General features: G+C 40.4%; 2 protein-coding genes across 16 annotated transcripts in view; both read left to right on the plus strand.

The window, feature by feature from the left end:
- The first annotated feature begins 19 nt into the window (after positions 1-19).
- On the plus strand, positions 20-15,961 carry DBF4 (DBF4-CDC7 kinase regulatory subunit). The gene is made up of 13 exons (XM_083705165.1): positions 20-154; positions 309-402; positions 2,747-2,922; positions 4,633-4,827; positions 6,067-6,117; positions 6,627-6,696; positions 6,782-6,858; positions 8,230-8,257; positions 8,479-8,521; positions 9,921-10,052; positions 11,137-11,248; positions 12,930-13,048; positions 14,886-15,961. The coding sequence occupies exons 2-13, from the start codon at positions 357-359 to the stop codon at positions 15,910-15,912; spliced, it is 2,076 nt and encodes a 691-aa protein (XP_083561291.1). The 5' UTR covers positions 20-154; positions 309-356; the 3' UTR covers positions 15,913-15,961.
- A 3,750-nt stretch (positions 15,962-19,711) lies between these two features.
- Positions 19,712-24,052, plus strand: part of ADAM22 (ADAM metallopeptidase domain 22) — a 118,834-nt gene continuing 114,493 nt past the window's right edge. For 3 of the 15 annotated variants that reach the window (XM_083704715.1, XM_083704708.1, XM_083704710.1), the window contains exons 1-2: positions 19,714-20,099; positions 20,609-20,778. In XM_083704715.1, the coding sequence (XP_083560841.1) occupies positions 20,021-20,099; positions 20,609-20,778 (249 nt within the window). In that variant the 5' untranslated portion in view covers positions 19,714-20,020. Of the gene's footprint in view, positions 20,100-20,608; positions 20,779-24,052 lie in introns of all 15 variants that reach the window. The other 12 variants (XM_083704707.1, XM_083704714.1, XM_083704716.1 and 9 more) reach the window with 8 other exon arrangements.

Here is a 24,052-nt window from a genome sequence, read left to right on the forward strand (position 1 = left end):
GCACATTTCAAACGCCAACCGTCCCTCGGCGGGGGAGGGGGGAGGAGGAGGAGGCGGCGGCACGGAAAGGGGGCGCAGGGGAAGCGGGCGCTGGACACCAGGCGCTGCCCCCCAGGCGGGGAGGGGAAAAGGCCACGCGAGGGGAAAAACCAGGGTGAGGTTTTTTTGGGGGGAGGCGGTTGGGACTACGGGGGGCGGGGAGGCGGTAAGTCTCGGGGTCTCCGCCCACCACCTTTAAAGAGCTTTTCGGGTTGTTCCTTTTTAAAATGTGGTTTTAATTTCTGTGCGCTGCTCCTTTTGCCTCGCAGGTCGTAACCGTTAGAGGCGAGGAGGGTAAGATGTGACTTCCCAGGAAAATGAAACCAAGTGGTTTGAAGAGCAGCAGCAAAGGACAGCTCCCCTGTAAGTGCCAGGACTTTCCTTTAGTCCGCTAAGGAGTGTGCTTTATTATTATTATTATTATTATTATTATTATTATTAGTTTATTATTTATACCCCAGCCACTCTGGGTGGCTCCCAGCAAAATATTAAAAACACGATAAAACAGGAAACATTAAAAACTTCCCTAAACAAGGCTGCCTTCTGAAACAGGGATGTCTTCTAAAAAGCTTCAGCCCCTTCACAGATTCATTCCAGAAAGGAGGTTCAGACAAAAAAAGTGTTGTTTCTTCTCCCTGCCAACCCCCACCCCATGCAACGCAAAAGAAAAGAAAAAAAGATGACAAAGCTGTTTGGCAGAATCTCAGTTCAAATCTGCTCCCATTTTCTTTGGAAATACAGAGAGGCAAAATTTTCTTAGAGGAGGAGGTTGATGAGATCTAGATACCTTTTGTATATTTGTTATTTGGCGGGGAGTGGGGGGTTTAAATTATCCATGGGCCCCCTTCTAATTTCTGGGTCCAGCACTGATGCAAATCCTTGAATAGCCAGGCTGGCTTCCTGGTGAGATAACTGCCTAAGACTAAGTATTGGTAGTTAAGGTAACAAAGGAAATGGCTCTGTGCCAGAGGACAAATGGGTGGTTCCCCTTCCCTCAATTGGCTGGTAGCTAGAAAGACAAAGGCCAGAGTTGTGAATTGAGTTAGGTGAGCAAGTAGTTGGATAGGCTGGGAAGCCTGAAACTGAGCCATGCCTGATTTCTGCTTGAATCCAAGTGTTGTGGCTTTGGAAGAAGCAAGAACTTTCTGGAGTGTTAATACTGTGAACCCTTCCATTGTTGGCTCAGGTTGTATATATGTGTAAATAAACCAGATTGGGGTGGTGTACTACAGTATCTTAATGCGTTAGGTTTGATGTTACATAACTTGTGTTTCACTTACTCCAAATGTGTGTGTAACTGCTTTGCACTGCAAACTGTTGTGGGCTTTTTGAGAATTATGCTAAACATTATGCTTATTGTTCAAAAAGGTAAGCAGCTAGTTTGCCTGGCATAGAGATTGGACTTTTTGTTCCTTGTACTGTACAGCTGGGGTATAAAAACTCATCCTGTAGCCAGTTTTTTTTTTAATGCTCTAATGAGGAACTTATTCAAAACTTTTGAAGGTTTGGGATCTGTAAGTGAAAGTAAAGCTGACTGCATGTGTGTTTGTAAGAGTGTTGTCCTATATTTTAATTCTGATATGAAACACATCCACTTGAATCCAAATCTTATTTATTTCAGTGGGATGTGTTCTTGGCTTAGGGCTGCAATCCTAGTAAATTTACTTAGAAACGTCTTTCTTTGAAATCGATAAGATATGTCCATAAGTTGTTGACATCCATCTGTCTCGAGAAACAATGGAGTGCGCTTCTGGGGATTAAGTCAAACTACTGCTTTAGCAGCACCAAAGTGACCTCCCAGGGGCGAAAGCCTGAGCCGTTTTTACGGAGCTCCTGGGCTGCCCAGAATAACAAGACCCCTCTCATGACCTCATTCCTTGTCCAAGGAAAAGCAGAGCAATATGTTTGGCACTAACTGGGCTGCAGCAGTTGCCAGAAGTTGGCGTACAAGGTGCCATCCAACTGTCTTGTGGATTTTTGTTTGGTTTACTCCTTAGCCTTTTCTCCTCCCAAATATATGCCAGAAGGCACTGGAGGTTTAGGATCAGAGTTTTCCATCTCTCAGATGGACAGACCCCATCTACTCCATGCATAAGTAGACATATAAAATTAGAAGGTTCACTTGCAGTTCACTTGTGAAGGATGTACGGCTTGTTCAGGTGCTCTCTCAAACACGAATATCTTGTTTAAGAGTAGCTCCTCCTGGACCAGATAGTATCACATATATTTGAACGCAGTATCTACATGTACTCGAGCCAGATGCCAGTAGCAGCAGATTGACTTCTGCATCTGAAGCTCTGTGCTCAGGCTGGTCAGGGTACAAGGTGGTGAGGGGGTTTCTGTCTTTTTTTTTTTTTTTTTTTTTGGCTGTAATAGCTCCAGGCTGGCATAGCTGAGAAACCCAAATTGAGCCTTTCTCTGAAGAATGGATAAGCTTAGGGTCCAGCAGATCCATGGCTGGCCTTTCCCCATAGCTTCTCATTTTGTGATCCTATAAATAATATTATGAAGAAGTAGGGGACTGTGCTGTTTATCTGATCTTGTGTGACGAGGAGAGGGATTGTATAGTCTTGACAAGTTCAAATATACTTTTATTTATTTATTAGAAATATGGCTTTACTTACCCAGGATGATTTGCCCACAAACCCTTCTAAAACTCCTTAAAAAAACCTTTAGGTTATCAAATTCTCTTTTCTTTTTATTATAGGTGATATGCAAGGAAGAACAGAAAGAAGCAAACCTCCCCTGAAAAATGTGAAGAAAGATTCCACAAAATCAGATAAACTAAAATGCAAACCACTTACTGGGAAGGTGTTTTACCTTGATATTCCATCCAATGTCCTCTCTGAGAAAATAGCAAAAGATCTTAAAGAATTGGGAGGGGTAAGTCTGTTTCTGGTTTTTTTAATCTGAAAGATTAGGTCCTCTTGTAATAGGGGAGCCTTCAAAATCAGTATATATGCCCAGAAGCTTCTCAAGCTTCCAGTCCTAATAATTAGTAATAATCCTCTTAAATGTATGTGTGTAGTCTCACCAACTATGTAATAATATAAATGAAGATTACACATAAAATGTGTGTGAATTAGGAACAATCAATGTATAAAGGAGTAGTCATATAACTATTGTTGGTTGCATAACAGACTGTTAAGATGTTCATAATTTCTAAAGTCCTTAATTTACAAAGTGCTTTATAATCCTGGCTCATTTTTGCTTCAGTATCATATTAAGTTGAGTCAGACCAAACTTCTCTACTTTCCTCCCAAGTCCTCATTTCTTTGTTCATACTTATCGATAGTTTCACCATTCACCCTGAAGATTAGGCATGAAGCCTTTTCCCTTTGATTGTTCTTTCCTCCTTTCCACTTCAAATTCAGTCTGTTGTTAGAAATACAACTCTCCAGTTCTGCTCCTTCACCTTTGTTTGTGCCGTGCTCATATCTCACCTGAATTACTGCAGACTTCTCTGGTCCTCTGATGCCTTGCCTTCATATTATAACATCAATATAGTGCTCTACAACCAAAATCTGCACCTTTCATCGCTTTGAGCAGTTCACCCTCCACTTTAATCCTTTACTTACTGTCCTCACACCCTGTATAAGCTTCTCCTCATTTTTCAAACCTTTGTGGCCTTGCTCCTCCTTAACTTTATATGTTTATTTCCCAACACATTATCCTTCTGTCCTTTGTTCAACTAGTTCTATAATCTATAATGTTTTTTCCTCCCTGCAGTGGCTCTGCCCTTTCCCCTTGCGGTCCCTTATACCCATATATATCTCTACCTCCATTATTTCCTTTTGGTGTTTCAAAACCTGTATTTTCCAGGAAGCTTTTAAAACAAACTTTCTACCCCAGGCCCTATACCTTATTGTAATTAAGCTAAAGTACTGATAATAAAAATAATCACATACTCTTCCCTTACCTGCTACTGCCTCCATTTCACCCCCTTCCTCTATCATTTCCGGTGTCTGTTTTAGATCATAATCCTCTTGCAACAGGAACCTGTTATACCTATTGTTTGTAAAACACCATGTACATGAATTGCACTTAATAATAATAATAATAATAATAATAATTCATTGTAGCTATTATTATTATCTTCACAGTTCCCTGTCAGATAAATCATAGTTACCTGTTGTTGTTGCTTGTATGAATCCCTGGAGTCTCTTTCAGAATAATAGTTTTAATGAAGTTCTGGGGCCAGTTTGGTACATTGGATACAGTGCTGGGTACCATTAGTTCCCCCTTCTCATAGTAAGCCAAGAGAGCTTGCAAGTGGCTGATTTATTTATCTCTGTGAAACACTCCTGAATTGAAACCCAGTTCTAGTTGATAAAATTCTATTAACTTTCATGTGCTTAATCATATGAATTAGTGGACTGGCCTTTTTCAGGTGTAAAAAAACTATTGTGATCATGCACCATCCTTTTGGCTGTGTCATTTCAGACACAACTTACAGCAGTGTGGATTGTGCTCTGGGGAAAGCACTCAGCTTTGTGTGAAGGGGGCATTGTATGTTAAACTGGTATGAAGTGCTTCATTGTTTTGTAAGGTTTATACTAAGTTCTGAAAGAATACTTTTTTATTTATGTATAGAGAGTGGAAGGATTCCTGAGCAAAGATATTAGCTATTTGATCTCTAATAAAAAGGAAGCAAAATTTGCTCAAACTCTTGGACAAATATCTCCAGTTCCGAGCCCAGACTCCGTATATAATGGTGGAAACAGTTCGCCTCATCCAAGCAGCAGAAGAGACAGGCATGAAGGAAGTTCATTCAAGCTAGTGGACACAGTAAGTCCCATTCCTGTTTCCTTCCCTGCAGATATATTTTTAAAAGTTATGCTGCAAGTCAAGTAAAGCTCATTCTTTACAATTTAATCTCTCTTCTTGCAAAACTAGCCGGGGTTTGCGGTTTGTGGCTAATGTTGCGTCAAGCAAAGAATGGCTTGATGAAAATGATATAGATTATGGTACCATTAACCTGTTCTACTTAGTGTTAAGTCAAGATGTAGTTTTTGAAATACGCAGCCATGAAGTCTGTTGCTTTACTTAAGTCTGTTTAATAATATAATATAATATAAATTAATATAAATAGGAACGTTTCAGAAATTTTATCCAAAATATTTACATTAGTAATAATACACTGTCTTTTCAAACAGCTCATTACCCAAATAAACTGCAGAAAGAAATATACAGATCAGCAGTAGTGGGCATATTTGTGCTGAACCTTTTAATATTCATTACTTAAGAATGTTATATTAATGGCTCGACCTAGGTTTAGATGGATAGACCAAAAAATCCACAAACACAGAGGAGTATGTGATGTAGCCACTTATGTCATAGAATTGTGAAGTTGAAAGGTTTAAATCCCCTACCAGTTCTGAAAATTCAGTACTATAGCACCCCTTTCATGCAATTTTATTAACTGAAATATTTATAATCCTCTTTCTCATAAGATATATGAAGACAATATATAAATGCAATAAATATGCAACATAAAAGTGCAATCACATCAGTAACAGTACAGTCATACCTCGTGTTGCGTTAGGTTCATGTTGCGTCTTTTCGGCTTGCGATCGTGGCAAACCTGGAAGTGTATACTTCTGGGTTTTGCTGCATGCGCAGAAGCGTTCTGCGCACGTGTGCAGAAGCACTCTATCGCGCTCCGTGCTTGCGCAGAAGCACCGCTCTCGTTGCAGACTTTTTTGGGTGCAAACGGCACCCTGGAACGGATCGTGTCCGCAACTAGGGGTACTACTGGATCACATTTTTTAGAAACAGAATTGTAGAGTATGAAGTGACCTTTGAGGATCATCTAGTCCAACACCCTGCAATGCAGGAATATGCAAGTGGCCTGTATTGGAATCACACCTGTGGCCTTCGCGTTATTAACACCATGCTCTAACCAGTGTGTGAGCGGGTTTTACAAATATTTAGAATCCTTGCAGAGTTATGCCTTAAACATTTCATTATGCAAGACTACTAGTGATGAACACAGATGTTCTGTACTTCTTTCTTTCTTATAAATAGGTACGCATGAGTAGAGGAAAATCTTTAGTAGAAAAAGCAATAAAAGAACAGGTATGTATCATTCAATAAGGTGACTCCATTCTGGCAGGAGTGGGATTCCTGGTAGCATCATTGCTGTTGCTTACCAAGGCAGGGCAGTGGTGAGGTCAGGGTTGCTTCAACGCAATAGCAGGAGTGCTGGATTGGCTTAGCTGGTGTGCCTGCATTCCCTTTACTTCTCTAGCGCACTGTCCTGGTTAAAGAGCAGTCACTGCTGCTGGGAAGTCGGATCCACAGCTGCCCTGCACTGTCTGCTTCTATGTGTTTTCTTACCTGCAACTCTCTGAAATGTTTTCAAAAAATAAACCATTCTGACTGTAAAAGTTGTGAAATAGGTTTGTCAGTGATGCAACTTTTGTAATAGCCCTTTTGTCTAATTTTGCTTATGTAGCTTTATTGGGTCTTTGTTTGGACAGTGTGAAAATGTGCATGCAACACTCCAAAGTGATGCTGGCATATTCATACACATGAATATAAAAATATTTTAGTTAATGGAAGTATTATAAATATGTGTCTTTCAGGAATTAATCCCCTCTGGTAGTATTTTGTCCAATGCCTTGAGTTGGGGAGTGAAAATACTTCATGTTGATGGTAAGTATTTTTCCATGGAATTTTCAATTGTTTTAGAATAAGATAATTTCAAATAATTTTGATAATCTTTTCTTCTTGATAATAGATATTAAGAAGTATATTGATCAGAAGAAAAAAGATATCTCTCTGATCAAGAAATCAAGCACCGAAATCAAATGTGCGGTAAGTCTACATCTTCCTAATTCCAGAGAAAAAACAGGTCGAATATCATAAAACAAATGCCTTATATATTTAAGGTATATCTTTAAAAATATATACTTTATGGGCTATAGACAAATTATTATCCTCAGCTAAGTAGCATAATGGTTTACTCATTTGTGCATTGTACCAGAAAAAATTGGGTGTCCACTTGGTTTTGGTATGATCATGGTCCAAGAGAGGAGGAGGGTGAGCACCTTATCCTGAAATGAGAGCAACGAATGGGCCTTTGTGGCGGAAGAAGAGGAGAAAACCTAGTCGCCCTTCTAAAGGAAGGAATCTGGTAGTATCTATAACCTGGAGAGACAGCTTTCCCTCCCCCAACTTTGCTAGCCTATTAGTGATCAACATTGGGGGTGGGGATCTGGAAATGCATAATGCAATCCTATGTACGTTTCTATTCAGATGTAAATTCCACTGAGTTCAGTGGAATTTACAGATTATAGGATTGCCATCTGTTGGAATACTATTTAACATGCGTGTTTGACTTTTCTAAGCAAAACTAAAGCTTGCCATGTTAATTTTATATACTATGTGAATATATCAGATGTTTTTACCAATAGGCAAAATATCTGAACTATTTGATTAATTAAAAAGTTCACTAGAGTACTTATTGTGATCTAAATATTATATTAGATGAGTTATTTCTTTTTTTAAAAAAAATTATTGGAATAATTGAAAATAAGGAATTACAACTCAGTAGTACAAATTCCTCTTACCTTGTTTACATTTTTTTTTTAGAAAACTAGAAGCTGTTAACAAACTAAATTTAGCATGCCCAAGGTACTGAATATTAGAGAACTATATTTCTGCTGCTGTGTTCAAATGATCGGGTAGCAAGTGATGTGAAAAGCCCAGGAGAGTCGCTGCTGATAAGGATAGACACTACTGGGCTAGTTAAGCAAATAGTATAATATATAAAGTAGCCATCTTGTTTCTGTATTGTTAAGGGGATCATTTAATTGCTGAATAGCTAGCTACAGGTAGGAAGAAGAGAGAATTGCTTTTTTCTTTTGCTTCTTTTTGAAAAAAATATGCAGGGAAGAGAATAACCTCGTTGCACACATTTCCCCTAGCTGTAGGCCTTTCTATGATCTGCTTGTGTCTTTTTACATCTCTTAGAACTACATACATAACTATAAAAGTAGACAAGATGTGACTTTTCTTAAAATACAGTTCATCAGTTTTGCCAATAAAATTTAAAACTATACTTCCCATTGAAAGGTTGGTTGCTGGTCCACGGCTCTGGTCTCCTACATCACACAGTCAACTATAAAACGTGCACAATTGAATAAATCAAATGAATAAACTATAATAATAATTTCTTTTTAACAGGAAAAAGAGTCAGTTGATCAGAAAAAAAGTAAGTATTCAAGACATGAATAAGACTTGTTATTTATTTTACAAAAAATAAAAAATATTGATTGTTTAAAAAGAAAAATCTTGATCATTTATTCTAGGCAAGGTTATTAATTTATAGAATAGTATAATTTTCCGTAAGCTATTTGTTACTTGTGTTAGAAATAGGAATGTTCGTATAATCTGGTAATAATAAAAAGTTTTTTACTACGTTCTTTTGAACAGATAAACTGAAAAATCCTTTTCTGAAGGTTGAAGACAGAAGACGGTAAGTGTTATTTTCAGATGAATTAATATTCCATTCAACACATGTCCTCCAAACCATCTGCTTTCTTCTTGGAGGTTGATGACAACATTTGATGCAATGACAATATAATCTGCAGGAAAACAATGCAAAGCTCTAATATGCTGGAAGGATTTCAGTAAGACAATTCCTTTTGTGCTAGGTAATCTATCAGAGATGATAGAACAGTGAGGGGAAATAAATTTGCAGAGTTCTGTATGTAGTGGGGGGGGGGTCATAAGAAGGTAGATTCTGACATACAGTTTATTGGTGGAATTGCTCGAGATACCATATCTGGCTATCAATTGGTTTCTTATAGTGCAATCTTAGGAGTTCAATAGGATTTACTCCCAGGTAACTGTATATAGGAATGCAGCCTTAATACCATGTTTGCAGTAGCATGGCATGTATTTAGACTGCAGCCTCCACTTCCAGCAGCTTGTAATATTCACAGTAGCAAAATACCTTGGATTTATTAGTTTGTTTTTTTTTAATGAAAAGCACTGTTTCTTACTCCTTTTTTCTGTTAGATGTTTTAAAATCCAGGTATGTACACCTTCATACAAACTGGTACTTCGATCATTGTAATGTAACCAGCTCTTCAAAAACTTTAGCTTTGTCTCTTCTTCTCTAGTAGTTTGACCCAAAATCTGCATTATGCTAAGGAAGCACAAATTTGGTGGCCTTATCTGGCCACACTCCCATGGGTCAACTTTGACAAGTGGGCAGAACAACTCTCTTGCCAGTCACCTGGCATCATTATGATACAAGATGATTGGGCACTTGACAACCCCTTCATGAAGCACTTTGCAAGCCCTGGGCAGTCAGTTCCTCAGAGACTGGCACCATGCATTTCTCATAGTGAACTTTCTCTCGCAGCTAATCCAGTTGGAGAACTGAAGCCTGCTTTTCCTTGGCAGTGCACAATTGGGAGTGCATTTACAGCTGCATTTCTGCTTCCCTCACACCTGACATCATATTCAAGGGGAAATAACCTCCTGCGCCACTGGCTGGAAGTTCCCCTCCCGTGGTGCAAAATTTTTTTATATAGACGGAGAACAAAATATTGCCAATTTTTCATCAAAGTATTTATCAAACTGGGTTATTTTTCTACAGGGAGGTGGAGAATAGAGGGCACAGTAGGTGATTTATTGCGAAGCACAAACCTGAGTAAAAGAACAAGTGTATATGTGGCTTGAACCCTATAAAAGGGAGGTACAGAGTTTATATAGCAAAGAATAATAGAGTATCAACATTGCTATAGCAGAGTGGCATACACCACAGATAACACACTGCAAGCAAGAACTACTGAAAAATAAGTTTTAAACATATTTATTGCTTTTTTGTATGTTCAGTAAACCTGACTTATTTTTTTCTCATGTAGACGCTACAGACCCTTTTACTTGCAACTGTCCAGCTTTCCAGTTGTCAACTATTCCAATCCAAAACCTTACAGTCCATTTGAAACAGAAAAGAAGAATATAATTGCTCATAAGCAAATTGAGAATAAACAAAGGTATTTGAAGAGGGATGTGCCAAAATTTGGTAAAGGGCTAAAGAGGATGGAAGCAAGCTTGGATTTTTACACAGAATTCAAGACCAGTTTATAAGCATGTCCTCTATTCGGTTAATCTAATCACACACATTATCGTGCCTACTAGTTAGTTAGTGAGCCCCCATCACCATTAGACAAGCTGCATTGATTTAATGGATTTTTAAAAGCTCAGTTTATATGTTAGAAGTTAGACACTGCTAGTTTAGTCTGGATTCTATAAGTCTGCCTCTGGTTATCACAGTGAAAGAGTGGATGCATGAGTCATCTATACTTATTTTCTGCTCAAATATCCAGATATGCTAAAGTGGTGAAAAGAAGTTTATAAATTTTATAAATAAAGAAAAACTACCCTGAGAAAAACTATACTGTTAATTTTTGGGGGGGACTGAAGAGCCCATGTATGGAGGACAGGAAGCTTGACATGAAGCTGAGCAGAAAGGAAGCAAAACGGGGTAGTGAGGCCAAAGAAAATATGGTGGCTGAAGAAAGGGTGAAGAATATGCAGAAATCTTTGAGAACAGGTGGATGAGGGAAGGAGCTTGAGCCAAAGGGGAAACACAGCTGAAGAAAAGAAGATATGGGCAGGAGAAAAATCACTTTAGCTAGAATCAGAAAGAGGATGTGTGCTCTTTTGCAAAGGAGGCTCAACAGGAATGGAAAGATTGGGAGGTTGTGTTTTCTTATAAGTAGCTAGCTGGGTCATGTCTTCCAGACATTGTATAATGCGGGGTCAAGGAAGAGACCTTCCAGTGCTAAATGTTTAGCCACTGAGTACCTATGGCTCTCTGTTAAGTTCCACAGGGTTGGTATATAGTTCAACAGTACATTAAAATCTTTAAATCATGACCTTCTAGGGCCATATTTATGCATCTGGTTACTTTGAATCAAAATGCTGCAAGTAATATTGTGCTATCATAGTTGGATTGAAAGTCCTAGTTCCTATGAAAAAAAGTTATTGTGAATCCCTGAGTTGTGCTCTTGATGATCTTGCTTATTCTCTTATAGAATATATGAGTAAGATAATTTTTTTCTTTGTCATGAACAGAAATCCAGCAAATAATGACAAAGGGAAGGGCCCAGTTCAGCTTCCTGCAAAACATAAAAAGAGAAAAGGGTACTGTGAATGTTGTCTGAAGAAGTATGATGACCTTCAAATAGTAAGCATATATTAACTAAATAATTGTGGCTTATTTACTTGTGATGGATATACCTAAATTACTTCCAGATATTTGAGGAGATATATATTTTATGAAACCTTTTTTCTAGAACAGTATTCCTATGTATTTGACCCATTCACAGAAATAGTTTAAAAGCTGATATAAAGGTTGTAATGACATAGGTTCTTTCTCATTTTTGGTGAAAGTGAATTCCTTCAATATTGTATGAGACATAGCTTACGTTTTGGAAGTGACTAAATCACCAGGTATTAAATCAACTGTAAAGTAATGTTAAATAAGTTGTACCTCCCATGGGTAGGTTAGTCAATATCATTGCTACTCTTGCTAAATTAAGCATAGGAGCTTCAACAGGGCTGTGCGTGTGTATATTATATATTCTTATAATTGTTTTGGAATCAGTGAGTGCTGTTCTCTTCTAAGGGAAGAGTATTTTTTTTTTTAGACAGGTTATATTAAGATTAGACCCTCCCCAAGGTACATCAGTTAAACTTAGTACCATCATCTTTTTATTTTTATGCTGCCTTTCCATATTTAAAACCATACTCAAGGCAGTTTAAAACATGAAAGGAGTTACATAATCACAAACACAACAAAAGTAGTCATAAATAAAACACATCACAATGTATACAATCAAACAGCAAATCCCACATACATAATAAAAAGGTCTAAAAATAGAAAATTAATATTGCTAGCAGCAACAAAACTCTCCAATAAAAACACCTAAACAACATCCCAATCCAAGAGTCTGTTCAGCAGCCTCAACTTTGGTAGCTGGAGTCAAGCAGGGCCCTGCTGTCCCAGGTGGGAAAAGGCTGGCAAAGCAGAGAGCTGGTCTTCCAGGACTCACAGACAAGATGTAGCTTTTGTTTCTCTGTTTGTGGGTATTTATGACATAGACAGCAGCATATGCAATTAGGCAATATGTGATTTGGCTATAGAGCAAGGTTTCAAGGAAAGCTGTCTCGTTTTTAGCAGCTTTGGCTGCCGATGCCCTACAGGTGGATGGGTAGTACAGTTGGATATATTAAAGCAAAAATAGCCAGCATCCTATATTCTCGAGTAGCATACTTTTATCCAGATAGTGAAAGGTCTGCAGACAGGGACTGGTAGCTTCCATAATGAGGTTGGAACGGCCTGTAGATAAGGACTTCCTAGTAATGGAGCATAAGCAATCAGGCATATCACAGTAAATAAAAATATGTAAGCTTACATGTTACATTTATCTTTTATATATTCTATTAATGTTTGAAGTCTGTTTCTTACAACTTGAAAATAATTTTGTAGGGTCAGAAAAGGATAATTGTAGTTTGTGGTTGCATTTAAACAGTCATAATAAACCAATAAATTCTTAATAAGCCAAGCCTTTTGCATAGTTTACTATCCTGGCTTATTCCAAAACTGGTAACCATAGTTCCCTGGTTCAGATAAAAAGCAAAGCTATGGTTAATTAGAGTATTCTTAGTTTGATTACTTGTGCCTCAAAAGTGCTCTCTGTATGCAAGGGAAGATGCTCACACATATATTGGTTTATTAAGCCAAGATATAATCTCAACTGGGTTCTTATGGTGGTTTTAAAACTTCATTTTTGTAAAAAGAATAAATCATTTATATATAAATATTTTCTTTAGGAATGCTGATACATTTTTTCCCCTAATTTCAGCATGTTGAAAGTGAGCAACACCAGAACTTCGCTCAAAGTTCTCACTATCAAGTTGTGGATGACATTATTTCCAAGTTTTCTTGTAACTTTGTAGAGTTGAGTACACCAAAAATTAAAAGGTAAACAATTTTATAACTTCTTATAGTCAAATAATTTTTATTTTCAGCTAACGTTTAAAAAATAAATGTAGGTTATTTTGTGTGCCTTCTTCTCCCCTGCCATGATTGTTCCACGTCAGAGGTTCCCTCACAAGTCACCCACTAAAGAGGAATGGGTAGTCAAATTGTGCGAGTAGTTGGAGCTCGCAAAGCTGACAGATGCAATAAGAGACAGATCCAGTTTTGAAGTGATCAGCAATACAGTAATGACTTTATTTGGTGAGGCTTTCACACTGACTTCAGCTAACCCACTATTTTTTGGCCCCAAAGAGTAAAGCAGCCTTTCCGATGCTATTCTGTAAAGTAGCTTCTACAGGCACCACAAAAGAATTTGTATTCATCTCTTTTGAAGGCTCTGTCTATAAAGAACAGGGCTTGGTAGAACCATAAGCAGCATTTTTCACCTACAGATGATGTGCTTTCTGACAATTAGGCAGTACCACATAACAGGACTGGTGGAAGATCTGGATTACTGATACAATAGCTGCATCCTTGGCACTTTTAAAGCTATATTTAAATCCCTGTGTCTTGCATAAGATGCTTGACAAATATGATGGTCTCCAAGTGCTGTGAGAATGAATGCACTGAGAGAAATTTTCTAGCAATCGGAGGGAAAGTAAAATAAGATGGGATGAACTGACATATAACATGTATATATATAAAATGTAGACTGCTACAAGGAAAGATTAACAGATATGTCTGCCTCTCCCTTACTCTCTGCCATCCTCTCAATGGCATCTCCCTGATCTGCCGCCTCCTGGCTTCCATGACTGCTACTTCCTTTTAAACTTGGAAGGCTCCAAAGATGGAGACGGCAAAGACTGCTTTGACTCTTCTTAATAATGCAAAGGCAAACACCAGAATCCACCTTTGCACTTGCTTCTTCTGGACTCTCAGGTCCAAAAGAAATAGCTATGTCAAATACATTCTTCTTCTTAGCTTCTTGCTTTGCTGCTCAGTGAGATTTCCAACTCCTCTTAGCCTTCTTCAGGCATTCTAAACAAGTAAAGTAAGCACATGGAGGTAGGGAGGCAGCATGGATTAATTTTCTAGTTCTGCCTGGTCTAGCTTCCTGCCCCTGCATTGCTGTTCCAGTCACTGCCTACAAATTTGAGGGTGAACATCTGAAGCGCCAAGCCTCCTATGCTCATGAAGGTTTCCTATGCATTTTAGAACCTTGATTTTCCAGGGTTCTAAAATGCACAGGGGATCTCCACAAGTACTCTGACAGTCACCTGCCAACTCCTAGGTGACCAGAATGGCAGCACAGTGGAGTGGATGGGTGACACTAAGACACGTGTCCCCATTTCTACATTCCCTATCCCATTTTTCCAACTTCCATTTAGAATGCCTAAAGAGGGCTACTGTCTTTCGCTTAAGGAGCCCATGGAGAGGCAGAAGTAGAGATTCCAATGATAGGTTCTCTCTCCTCACCCCCCCCACAGTGCTTTGAAGGATCAGTGGGCAAAAGAGAGGCAGAGCTATACATATAGCTTGACAGTAGCCACCGAGTCAAGAATGCCACTGCCATTGTTAAATACAGAATAGCATTTGGCAGATTATATGTGCATCTTAACTTCTCCTACACACCAAGAGTGTGTGTACCAAATAGTTTGTCACTTTGATAAGCATAATGGTTGCTTTCCTCGGGTGCCCAAATTTGTGCCAGATTGTAAACCTCATGTAACCATTTCACAACTGGCCCATGTTATTTATGATTTACTACTAGTAAGTAATTTTCATGTCTTCTTTGAAAATTCTTTTTGCATTTTGAAATGTGTGACTTCCTTGATTTTAGGAGGAAGTGTAGTGTTGGACAATTTGCTCCTCTCATCGGAACAAAAACAGAAGAGCTGAAAGAGCGGTTGAAGAGGCAAGACAGTTCACTGAGGTGGTATTCTAGGAAAAGCATTACAACACAGGCACTGAATGAAGGTTCTCAACACCTGGAAATGTATCCTAAATCTGCACACAAAAATTCTACCTCTGAATCTTCATGTTCTGTTTATTCCTATCACACCATCTGTTCTTCAGAAGCATCAAGAAAAGTCAGTGGCAATACTGAAAGTGGTAAAATTCCCAAAGCTTCAAATTTATCAGAGATTGCTTTATCAAGCAACTTAGTACATCTTCCTCCCCAGAAAGAAAGTAAACAATGCATGAAAAACTTGCCTGAAATTTACGAACACTATGAGCCTATTTCAAGACAGAATTTACAAGGATTATCGACAAATTTAAACTCACTACATGCTCGGATTCCAGGCTCTGAGTTTAGTGAAAGGCAAAACATATCAAAGCCAAAACGAAAATTGAACCATACAGTTCTTCTGCCAGCAAAATGTCTGAAGAAGGTAGACACTCGTTCGGCAATTGACCTTAGGGTGGAGAGCAGCTGTTTTCCGAGAGAACTCACGGTCCTTCTAGAGCCAGAAAAGCCATTGATTAGTCCTCCCTCAAACAAAGAGGCCAATGAGTTGACGGACGTTAATATACAAAGCTCACCAATAAAACTCAGCAGAAAAGCCATGCATTCCATAGGAAGAAATAAAAACAGAAATCAGAAACAAAAAATGGAGTTATGTTTACATCAGGCTGATGAACTACCTGTTCCAGAAGAAACAAAAAATGTACAAAGCTCATCAACACAAGCACTGTTGCAGTTATTTCAGACCAGCGAAGCAAATTCTGATTTTGGGGGTTTCTCAAGCATACAAGAGAACAAAGATTCAAATTTAATGAAAGACACATGGGAAGACCAGCATACAGATGCTTTGTGGTCTTTGTTTTCTACCTCTGCCTCTTCGTCACCATTTATTGGATTTTAATGCTGCTTTAATTAAAACGATGAGTTTTGAATAAATGTGGAAACTGAAAGATGATATTTGTGGAAAATTTTTGGTTTCTATAATAAACTATATAGTGATGATTCTTGCATTAAACCCTTATGTTCATATTATTACAAGCTGTGTATGTATATAAAAAGGCATGGGGTGGGTGACTGTAACACATGCTTGCCTTTCTAAAGGAGTTTACACTTGGAAGTGTTAGCCAGTCTTTATTATTTAGAAATTGTAAATACTTTTCTTACTGTGACCACAGTGAAATTCCATGCATTAGGCGTAGACAATCTTTTTTTAACTGAAGTTCATATTCCCTCTGGGTTAATCTTGTCAGGGGCCACATACTGGGGGTGGGTAGGGCAAGGTCGAATCAGAACCAAAGGGGCAGCAAATAGCAAGGAGCTGACTTCTCCACTAGCTGCTGTTTTCACCAGCTGGGTTGGACCCCTGTTCACTCTCACAGAAGCACCCCTTTTCTGCAGCCCTGTGAGTAAGAGCAGTAAGCTGGTCTCCAGTGAGCCTACAGGCTATGACAAGTAACAAGAAGATTCTAGGAGACCCTATTCTGTAAGGTTAATAAGTTGTTGCTGCATTACAGTTACTTACAGGAAGGATGAGTTGCCATGGATGTTTCTCAAGGTCCACCAAGACCTTTTTTAAAAAACTCTAAAAGCTGAGCAGCTCATTTGTATCCAAGCTGGTCATTCTAAGAGCCTTGCAAATTTAATATGCAGTGGTACCTTGGTTTATGAACTTAATCCGTTCCGGAAGTTCGTTCTTAAACCAAGGCGTGCTTTCCCATAGCAGCAGGGGACTCAATTTACAAATGAAACACGCTCAACAGGAAGCGAAACATATTATTCCAAGGCAAAGTTCACAAACCAAAACACCTGCTTCCGGGTTTGCAGCGTTCTTAATCCAAGTTGTTCATAAACTAAGCTGTTCTTAAACCAAGGTCCCACTGTATTGGTGTCAGAGTTGAATTTCCCTCCCATTCCTTTTGCATCAAGTGTTAGATTGTAAGCCTGAAGACGGGTTCTGTTATTTTTATTGACTTATAAGCCACTATGGGAGTGGGGCATAACTGCTTTAAATAAATCACAGGGGATGGGACCACCCTCTTCCATTTCTATTTCTTTGTGCTGCATCCTCTCTTCTCTTTCTGCCAACCCCCTCTTGGGCTGAGGGCTTTAGGTTGCCTACCTGGGCAACCTGCAACTCTCAGAAATAAGCCCTACTGAGTGAAAGGGTACCATATTTCAAAATTGTCTACATCACTTGCATAGTTCAAAGCATGTACTCTTCGTTAGTTTTTCAGATAAGACAGTCAGTTGTCCATACATTCTTTTGCTCAGTAATTGGCTATGTTAATTGACTTCATAAACCAATGGATATTGGTAAAATCCTGATATCTGATATTTTTACCCTCCCTTATATGGAAAATTTGGGGGCATGTATGCTGCCATACCCTAAGTGAGCTTAGTTGTTCCAAAGCAGACTCCCATTTTAATGGAATAGTTGTTTTTAGTTGCCATGCAGGGAAGAGGAGAAGATGGATGTAACGGGAATGCAAAGTAACTTTACAAAACTACAGTGGCTCATTCAGTTAATAGGTTCCTATCTTTAAAAGTGGCTGACACTGGAAGAAGCCAAACAGCATAGGGTAGCAATAGAATATTCCATTCCTAGCTTCTGAAAGTTTCCTTGAAATGGATGTTCAGAAAGCTCTCTGTTTAATATTGTTGAATCTTGACATTTAAACATTTTTTAGGGTCAAAAATTTCTTTACAATACTGTGTGTCTCAGAAAATAATAGGGAAAGCCCTAGATAATTGAATTTAAACCAATCAGTGACTTATTCCATTGGAGAATAGAATAACAAGTGTAGGTCAGGAAACAAATACAAGCAGTAGTTAAGATGAGGAAAGAAGGAATTTGCTGTGGCACCTAGGTAAGTGTGGAAATTGTAAACAGCTATATGCACATGAGGCTTTCTTCATTTTTTCCTTAACCTCCTTTGGACTGCAGAAGATTCCCAGGGGCAGAAAGGAATGTTTGCTGGCAAAAAATGCAAACTGTGTTTACTGATAATTAGGTCAATAGCTAAAGAACTGCATGCTCAATGCTTGCTAAGTGATTCTCCCAAAATGCTTTATTTAAAAAGATTGGATTTCTTGTAACATTTCAAAGCCTGAGGTTCCTGAGAACTGATTTCAAAAGGCTATTGTCAGCTCTTTGTAATAATGCTACTAAGTAGGAGTGTCAAATTAGTGCGTTGGTACAGAGCTTTCTAGTGAGAATATATTTATATGCATTATTGGTAGGATATTGTAGTGGAAGCTCTCTACAAAATGCACTGTAACCCCTTTGCATGTGCCCCTCTGCATATATGGATATGGAAAGAACACGAATAAAGAGATAAAGGATGGAACGTATTCCAGCATAGCATACACATTTCTGGTTGCATTAGTAGACACCATAATGCTGTCAGTATTTGACCTAAAGAAGGCTCCTGCAACTTCAACAGCTGCAGAGCAGGAGTGGGGACCCTTGGGCCTGCCAGATGTTGCTAAACTATAACTCCCATCATCCCCAATGGCATTTTTTGATGCAATTTTTCCTAGCAGACACCTTTTTTTGCAAAGTTATAATGCATGTTTGTGTGTTATTGTCATAAATATGCATTTTTATGTACACTTTACCATAGTATAATGCATTTTTGCAGACGTTATTTGGTTGGAGAACTGCATTGACAAATTCAGAAAGGTGCAAATTCACATTTTCATATTGCTTCGGAATATGCAAATTTGGTAAGTTCACCTTTAAATGCAAAGTGAGTCAAGTTTCTCCTTCATTCCTCACTACTGGTGGTATCCCAGCTGTGAGGACTACTTTCCCCTGTCACTTCTGAGAATGGCAGTGATCCTGGGCTTCTGTATAAATGGCAAAGTCTCCCCTCAAAGGCTAGCCGATGTATTATTATGCTATAAAGCAGAGGAGAGGAACTTCAGACCACATTCCTCACAGGCACTGTTTCCCACCTTGCTTTTCATGTTTTTGCCACACAGACTGAACCTCCAATTGTGACTCTTGCTTGCATGAACGCAGGGCATAAGAAAGGGGTGTACTGCGGACCAGTAGAGCCTACTGTTACAAAGGTAAAACTTAACATTATCCGCTCTGCCCACTTTTGCGTCTGGCTCTGTGCACCACTGGCATGTGGCTCCTGGAAGATTGCCAAGGAAAGAAAGCGGTTCTTGGCTGAAAGGTCACACCCCACTCCTGATCAGAAGCTCTCCTTCAGATGCAGCCCTATAAAACTGGAGTGGGGCACCTGTGGACCCCCGGAAGTTGTGGGACTAGAGCTCCTACCATCCCCTGACCATTGGCCAAGCTGGCTAGGAGGGATGGGAGTAGCAGGCCTCTCCGTCTCCTTTTTTCCTGAGGTTAAAAAACCCCAAACCTTCCTTTTTTCACAGATGATTGTCCCTTTCCTCCACCTCAGGTTGCGTCTTGTAACCTGTTGTGCAAAGAAAGGCAACCACCACGAGCGGCTTATGGTTTTTCCGCCTCGCGCGAGACAGGCGCGGTTCGAGCTTTTCACACAGGTTCCCTCTCTGAGGAACTTTAGGCTCAACGAACTACATTTCCCGGGAATCCCGGCTTCTCTTCCCTCGGCTTCGCTCCTCCGAAGCGAAAGGGGGCTTTCGCGCCGACGCGCAGGCAAAAAAGCCTCTCGCTCCCTCTCCGCCTCTCCGGGCTGCTGCATGTGGGGAGCGTGTGGGGAGCGAGGGGCGGAGCTGGGAAGCCTCTGAGCTACAGCAAGCCGCCCAATGCAGTAGAAGCTCGCGGAGCGAACGGAAGCCCGTCCAGCACAATGCAGCACTGAGGCGGCGGAGGCGGCATTGGCGAGGAGGAGAGCGCGCGCCTCTCTCGCTCGCCAGGAGAAGGAGACCCCGGGAGCGGGGGGCGCCTTTCCTCTCCCCCTCCATGCCAGCCGCCGTGTGACCCGCGCTTATTGCGGGCAGGAGGGGGGAGGAGGAGGAGGAGGAAGGACGCGCCTCCCTCCTTCCCACCCGACCGAGACCCAGCCATGCAGCCAGCGACTTCTCTGCTCTCCTTGACGCTTTGTGCCTTCGGGATGCTCTCCGGAGCCGGCTCCAGCCGCGCAGGTAAAAATAAAGAGAGAGTGGGTGGGCGTCCTCGCCTCACCTTTGCGTCGCGGCACACGGACGCTCGGCAGGGATCGCTTTGCAGAGATCTCTTGGGGGGGGGGGCAGAGGGAGCCTCGGCCGGTGCAGCCGAGCAGCATCCCCAATGCTTTCCAGGGAGGCAAAGCAAGAGCGCCGCTGCATTCCGCGCGCTTGCGTGTCTCGGGGCGTGTGTGTGTGTGTTTGTGTTTAGGAAGGAGCAGGTAGCAGAGAAAGATCCAGCAAGGCGAGGCGCGAAAAGGGTCTCCCGCTAAGATGGAGCTGGGTGGGCTGGCTTCTTGCTTCCCCAGCCCTGCAATCCGGAGCGCGTGTGCCGCCTTGCTCTTCGCCGCTGCCCGCCCCCCTTGCCGTCGCGCCCCGGAGGGTCATCTTTTGTAAATAAAAGCGATCCCGATCTGCTTGATCGTGACTGTGTCTCTTTTCTCTCCCACCTCCCCACCCTCCTCTCTCTCTCTCTCTCTTTCCCCGAGGAGACGCCTTGTTGACAGAGATGGAGCGAAGGGACGGGGATCGCTTTATGGAGAGGCAAAATATCGTCCCTTTCCGGCTGATCTATAGCACGGACGGTGGCAACGAAACTCAACACGACGTGCTCAACACCCGCATCGGCGGCGGCGGCGGCAGCTTCGGTGGGAAGCAGGTGAGCAGCAGCAGCAGGCGGCCGTGGGGGGGGGGGGCAGCTTTGGCTTCCGGTGATAGTCAGAGAGAAAAGGAGAGGGCAGCCTACTCTTTGGGGTTTTCTGTTGCCCAGGAGACGTGCGCTTGGGGAAAAGGGAAGGAGGCGGAGGCGGTGGCTCCTTCCAAAACGCTAGTCCAGGTCTGATGCGCCATGCATAGAAATGACAGTCGGCGGGGAGGGAATTTTGCAATCTAGGCACAGTGGAGGTACCCAGAATGAAGTAATTGCCTTGGGAAAGGAATGGCTATTATGAAAGAACAAATCCTGCAATTTGTCTTTTCTTTTTGGAAGTCAGATGACCCTCTTTTCTGTCCTTTGTGGAAAATGTACGCATCAGCGTAGAAATCTTGGATTCAGCAAGATGGGTTCTGTTTTTGGCAGTATCATGGCTCTAAAAGCAATTGTAAGCAGACCACAGGGCGCTTGCTGAAAGCTTCCCCAAGTGGGTCTGATCAATAATAGCCAGTGTAGATACGCATTTCCTAACTTCCTGGCAGAATGTTGTTGTTTTTTGAATGGTTTTTAAGATTCATCTGCCATGTGCAGTATATAGTTTTAGGATTACAGGAGCATTTAAGGTTATATTTTGAATAGAAGGTTATTTCCTCCCCTCATCTGGAATGTATTTGATAACTTAGCTTGAAAAAGTGTGTATGTCTCTGAAAGAAATTTGTCCTTTGAATCATATTTGTAACTAGTTTATTTAACTAATTTATTTACGCTGCCACCCTGTACAGACTTACCCGGGAATACAGTATGACCTATTGCATTCATTGAAACTTCTGAGTAGATATGCACAAGATTGTGCTGTAGCCAGGTAGTTGCAATCCTAGGCACACTTAGAAGGGAGTAAGCCCCATGGAAGGCAGAGGGAATGTCTTTGTAAACACGCATTGGATTGCACTGAAAATTAACTGATTCAAGTCATTTTTTAATTTTAAAGTCTTCTAAATGAGACTAGAGTTTTAAGAGACTAGATTTGTGTATAGTGGTACCTCGGGTTACATACGCTTCAGGTTACGGACTCTGCTAACCCAGAAATATTGCCTTGGGTTAAGAACTTTGCTTCAGGGTGAGAACAGAAATCGTGCTCCAGCGCCGCCGCGGCAGCAGGAGGCCCCATTAGCTAAAGTGGTGCTTCAGGTTAAGAACAGTTTCAGGTTAAAAACAGACCTCCAGAACGAATTAAGTACTTAACCCGAGGTACCACTGTATATTCATTTGTTTCATTCTTCTGTTTAGGGTGTGTGAGTCGTTGCTTTCAGATTTTTCCATTTATCCTAAGTAGTAAGAATATAATGTCAATTACTTTTAAAGTTAGGAAAAGTAGAAAAACCCTTGAGCAACAACCATAGCTAGCAACTTGCAATCCTCTTATCAATAGACTCTGTTTTACATGAATAACTCACTCTAGTTTGTTTCAGTGTTCTGTGTGACCTGTATGATTGCAGAGCTTTTGCAAAGCAATATGCTTACTGAAATAAGAGTTGGAAAATAATTGGGGTTTGACAAAGGAAAAAAAAAGTTTTAAAATGAGATTTTAACAGCTTGAGCTTCATTTAATTACGCTGATGGGAATTCTGTAAGCAAAAGCTTTAATCTCAAGTTGCAGTGTTGCCTGTGGACGATGGGCAATGCATGAATAGATAGAGCTTCCCTTTGAAGTTTTCACTCTAGCAGCTCCCACTGCCAAAGAGGCAAGTCTTTGTTTCATTTAAATGGGCTTGGCTTTTCAGGTATGAGAAAATAAATACTTACTGTATTATCTAGAGTTCATTTTACAAAGTATAGAAATTAATGGTAGTTTGTATTGGATTGTTTGGGGTTCTCTTCATTGGTACTCCAGATGTTGCTGCACTACAATTCACATCATCCCTTACCCTTGGCCATGGTGGCTGGGGCTCATGAGAGTTGGAAGCCAACATCTGGAGTCTGCCATGTTGACTATCCTTGTTCAGGTATATATGGTTTCTCTGCTGATTGGTCAAATAGTGTTTTTAGCCGCCCTGAGCCCGGCTTCGGCTGGGGAGAGCGGGATATAAATAAAATTTATTATTATTATTATTATTATTATTATTATTATTATTATTAAATAGGTCTGCATAATTTGCACATTAGTGATCATAGTTTACTGTTGACCTTTCGGTGCTCTTGGTCTGTGCATAGTTTGTGGGCTTAAGAAGGTGTCCACGCCAGTGACAAACCATTATCAAAAGCTGCTGAACAAATCTCTCCTTTTCAAGGTTATCTGAAGACCCTAAAGCTTGAAACACCAATACAGTCACAAACGCAGCTCAGTTGCCTTACAAAACACTGTTAAATATTGTTTTCCTTCTTCTTTGCTCAGGCTGCAGCTTTCCAGAAACTATAGCTTCTAATTGGCACCTGCCTGTTGAGATATATTGTGCACTAAGTTATGTGTTCCTAAAAGCATTTCATGGTGTTTTGCAAAGTCATGCATCTCTGTAATGTCCTCGCATCGTGAATGATGTGACAGATGAAATATGTATTGTCTTAATCCAAGTTTCTGTTTTGCTGCATTTTTTTAAGAACTCTTAAAGAAAGTCACACTTTTGCTCTACTTGCTCTTACAAAAGTAACTATACAAATAAGCCCATATTGTCAGTTGAAAACATTTTTAGTCCATCCTTTTATTTTATTTTAAAAACATGAGTGAGAGAGAATTGGTGATAGTAAAAATATGAAGGGTAAAACGTGTTTTATTTTGCTTATATTGTATTTTAATTTAGGTTGTAGATTCAGGTAGGTAGCAGTGTTGGTCTGAAGCATTCAAGATATGTATATATATATAAAAATTGTCCAGTAGCACCTTAGAGACCAACTAAGTTTGTTCTGGGTATAAGCTTTCGTGTGCATGCACACTTCTTCTTAATTTAGGTTGTGTTCAGGATAGAATGAACTGCCCCATTTTGAAAATCATTTATTTACAGAGCAGGCATGGGTACTGTCATTTTCACAGCTAAAATATGGTTTGTAATGAAATAGACTCAAACTAAGGCTGTCATCCCAAATCATGGGCCAGGTAGCTCACATGTGCTGTGAATTGCCTAAAAAAGGGATGCGGGTGGCTCTGTGGTCTAAACCACTGAGCCTCTTGGGCTTGTGAATCAGAAGGTCAGTGGTTCAAATCTGCTCAGCAAGGTGAGCTCCCGTTGCTCTGTCCCAGCTTCTGCCAACCTAGCAGTTCGAAAGCATACCAGTGCAAGTAAATAAA

Source organism: Podarcis gaigeae (assembly GCF_964106915.1).
Source record: "Podarcis gaigeae genome assembly, chromosome: 12".
NCBI classification, from domain to species: Eukaryota; Metazoa; Chordata; class Lepidosauria; order Squamata; family Lacertidae; genus Podarcis; species Podarcis gaigeae.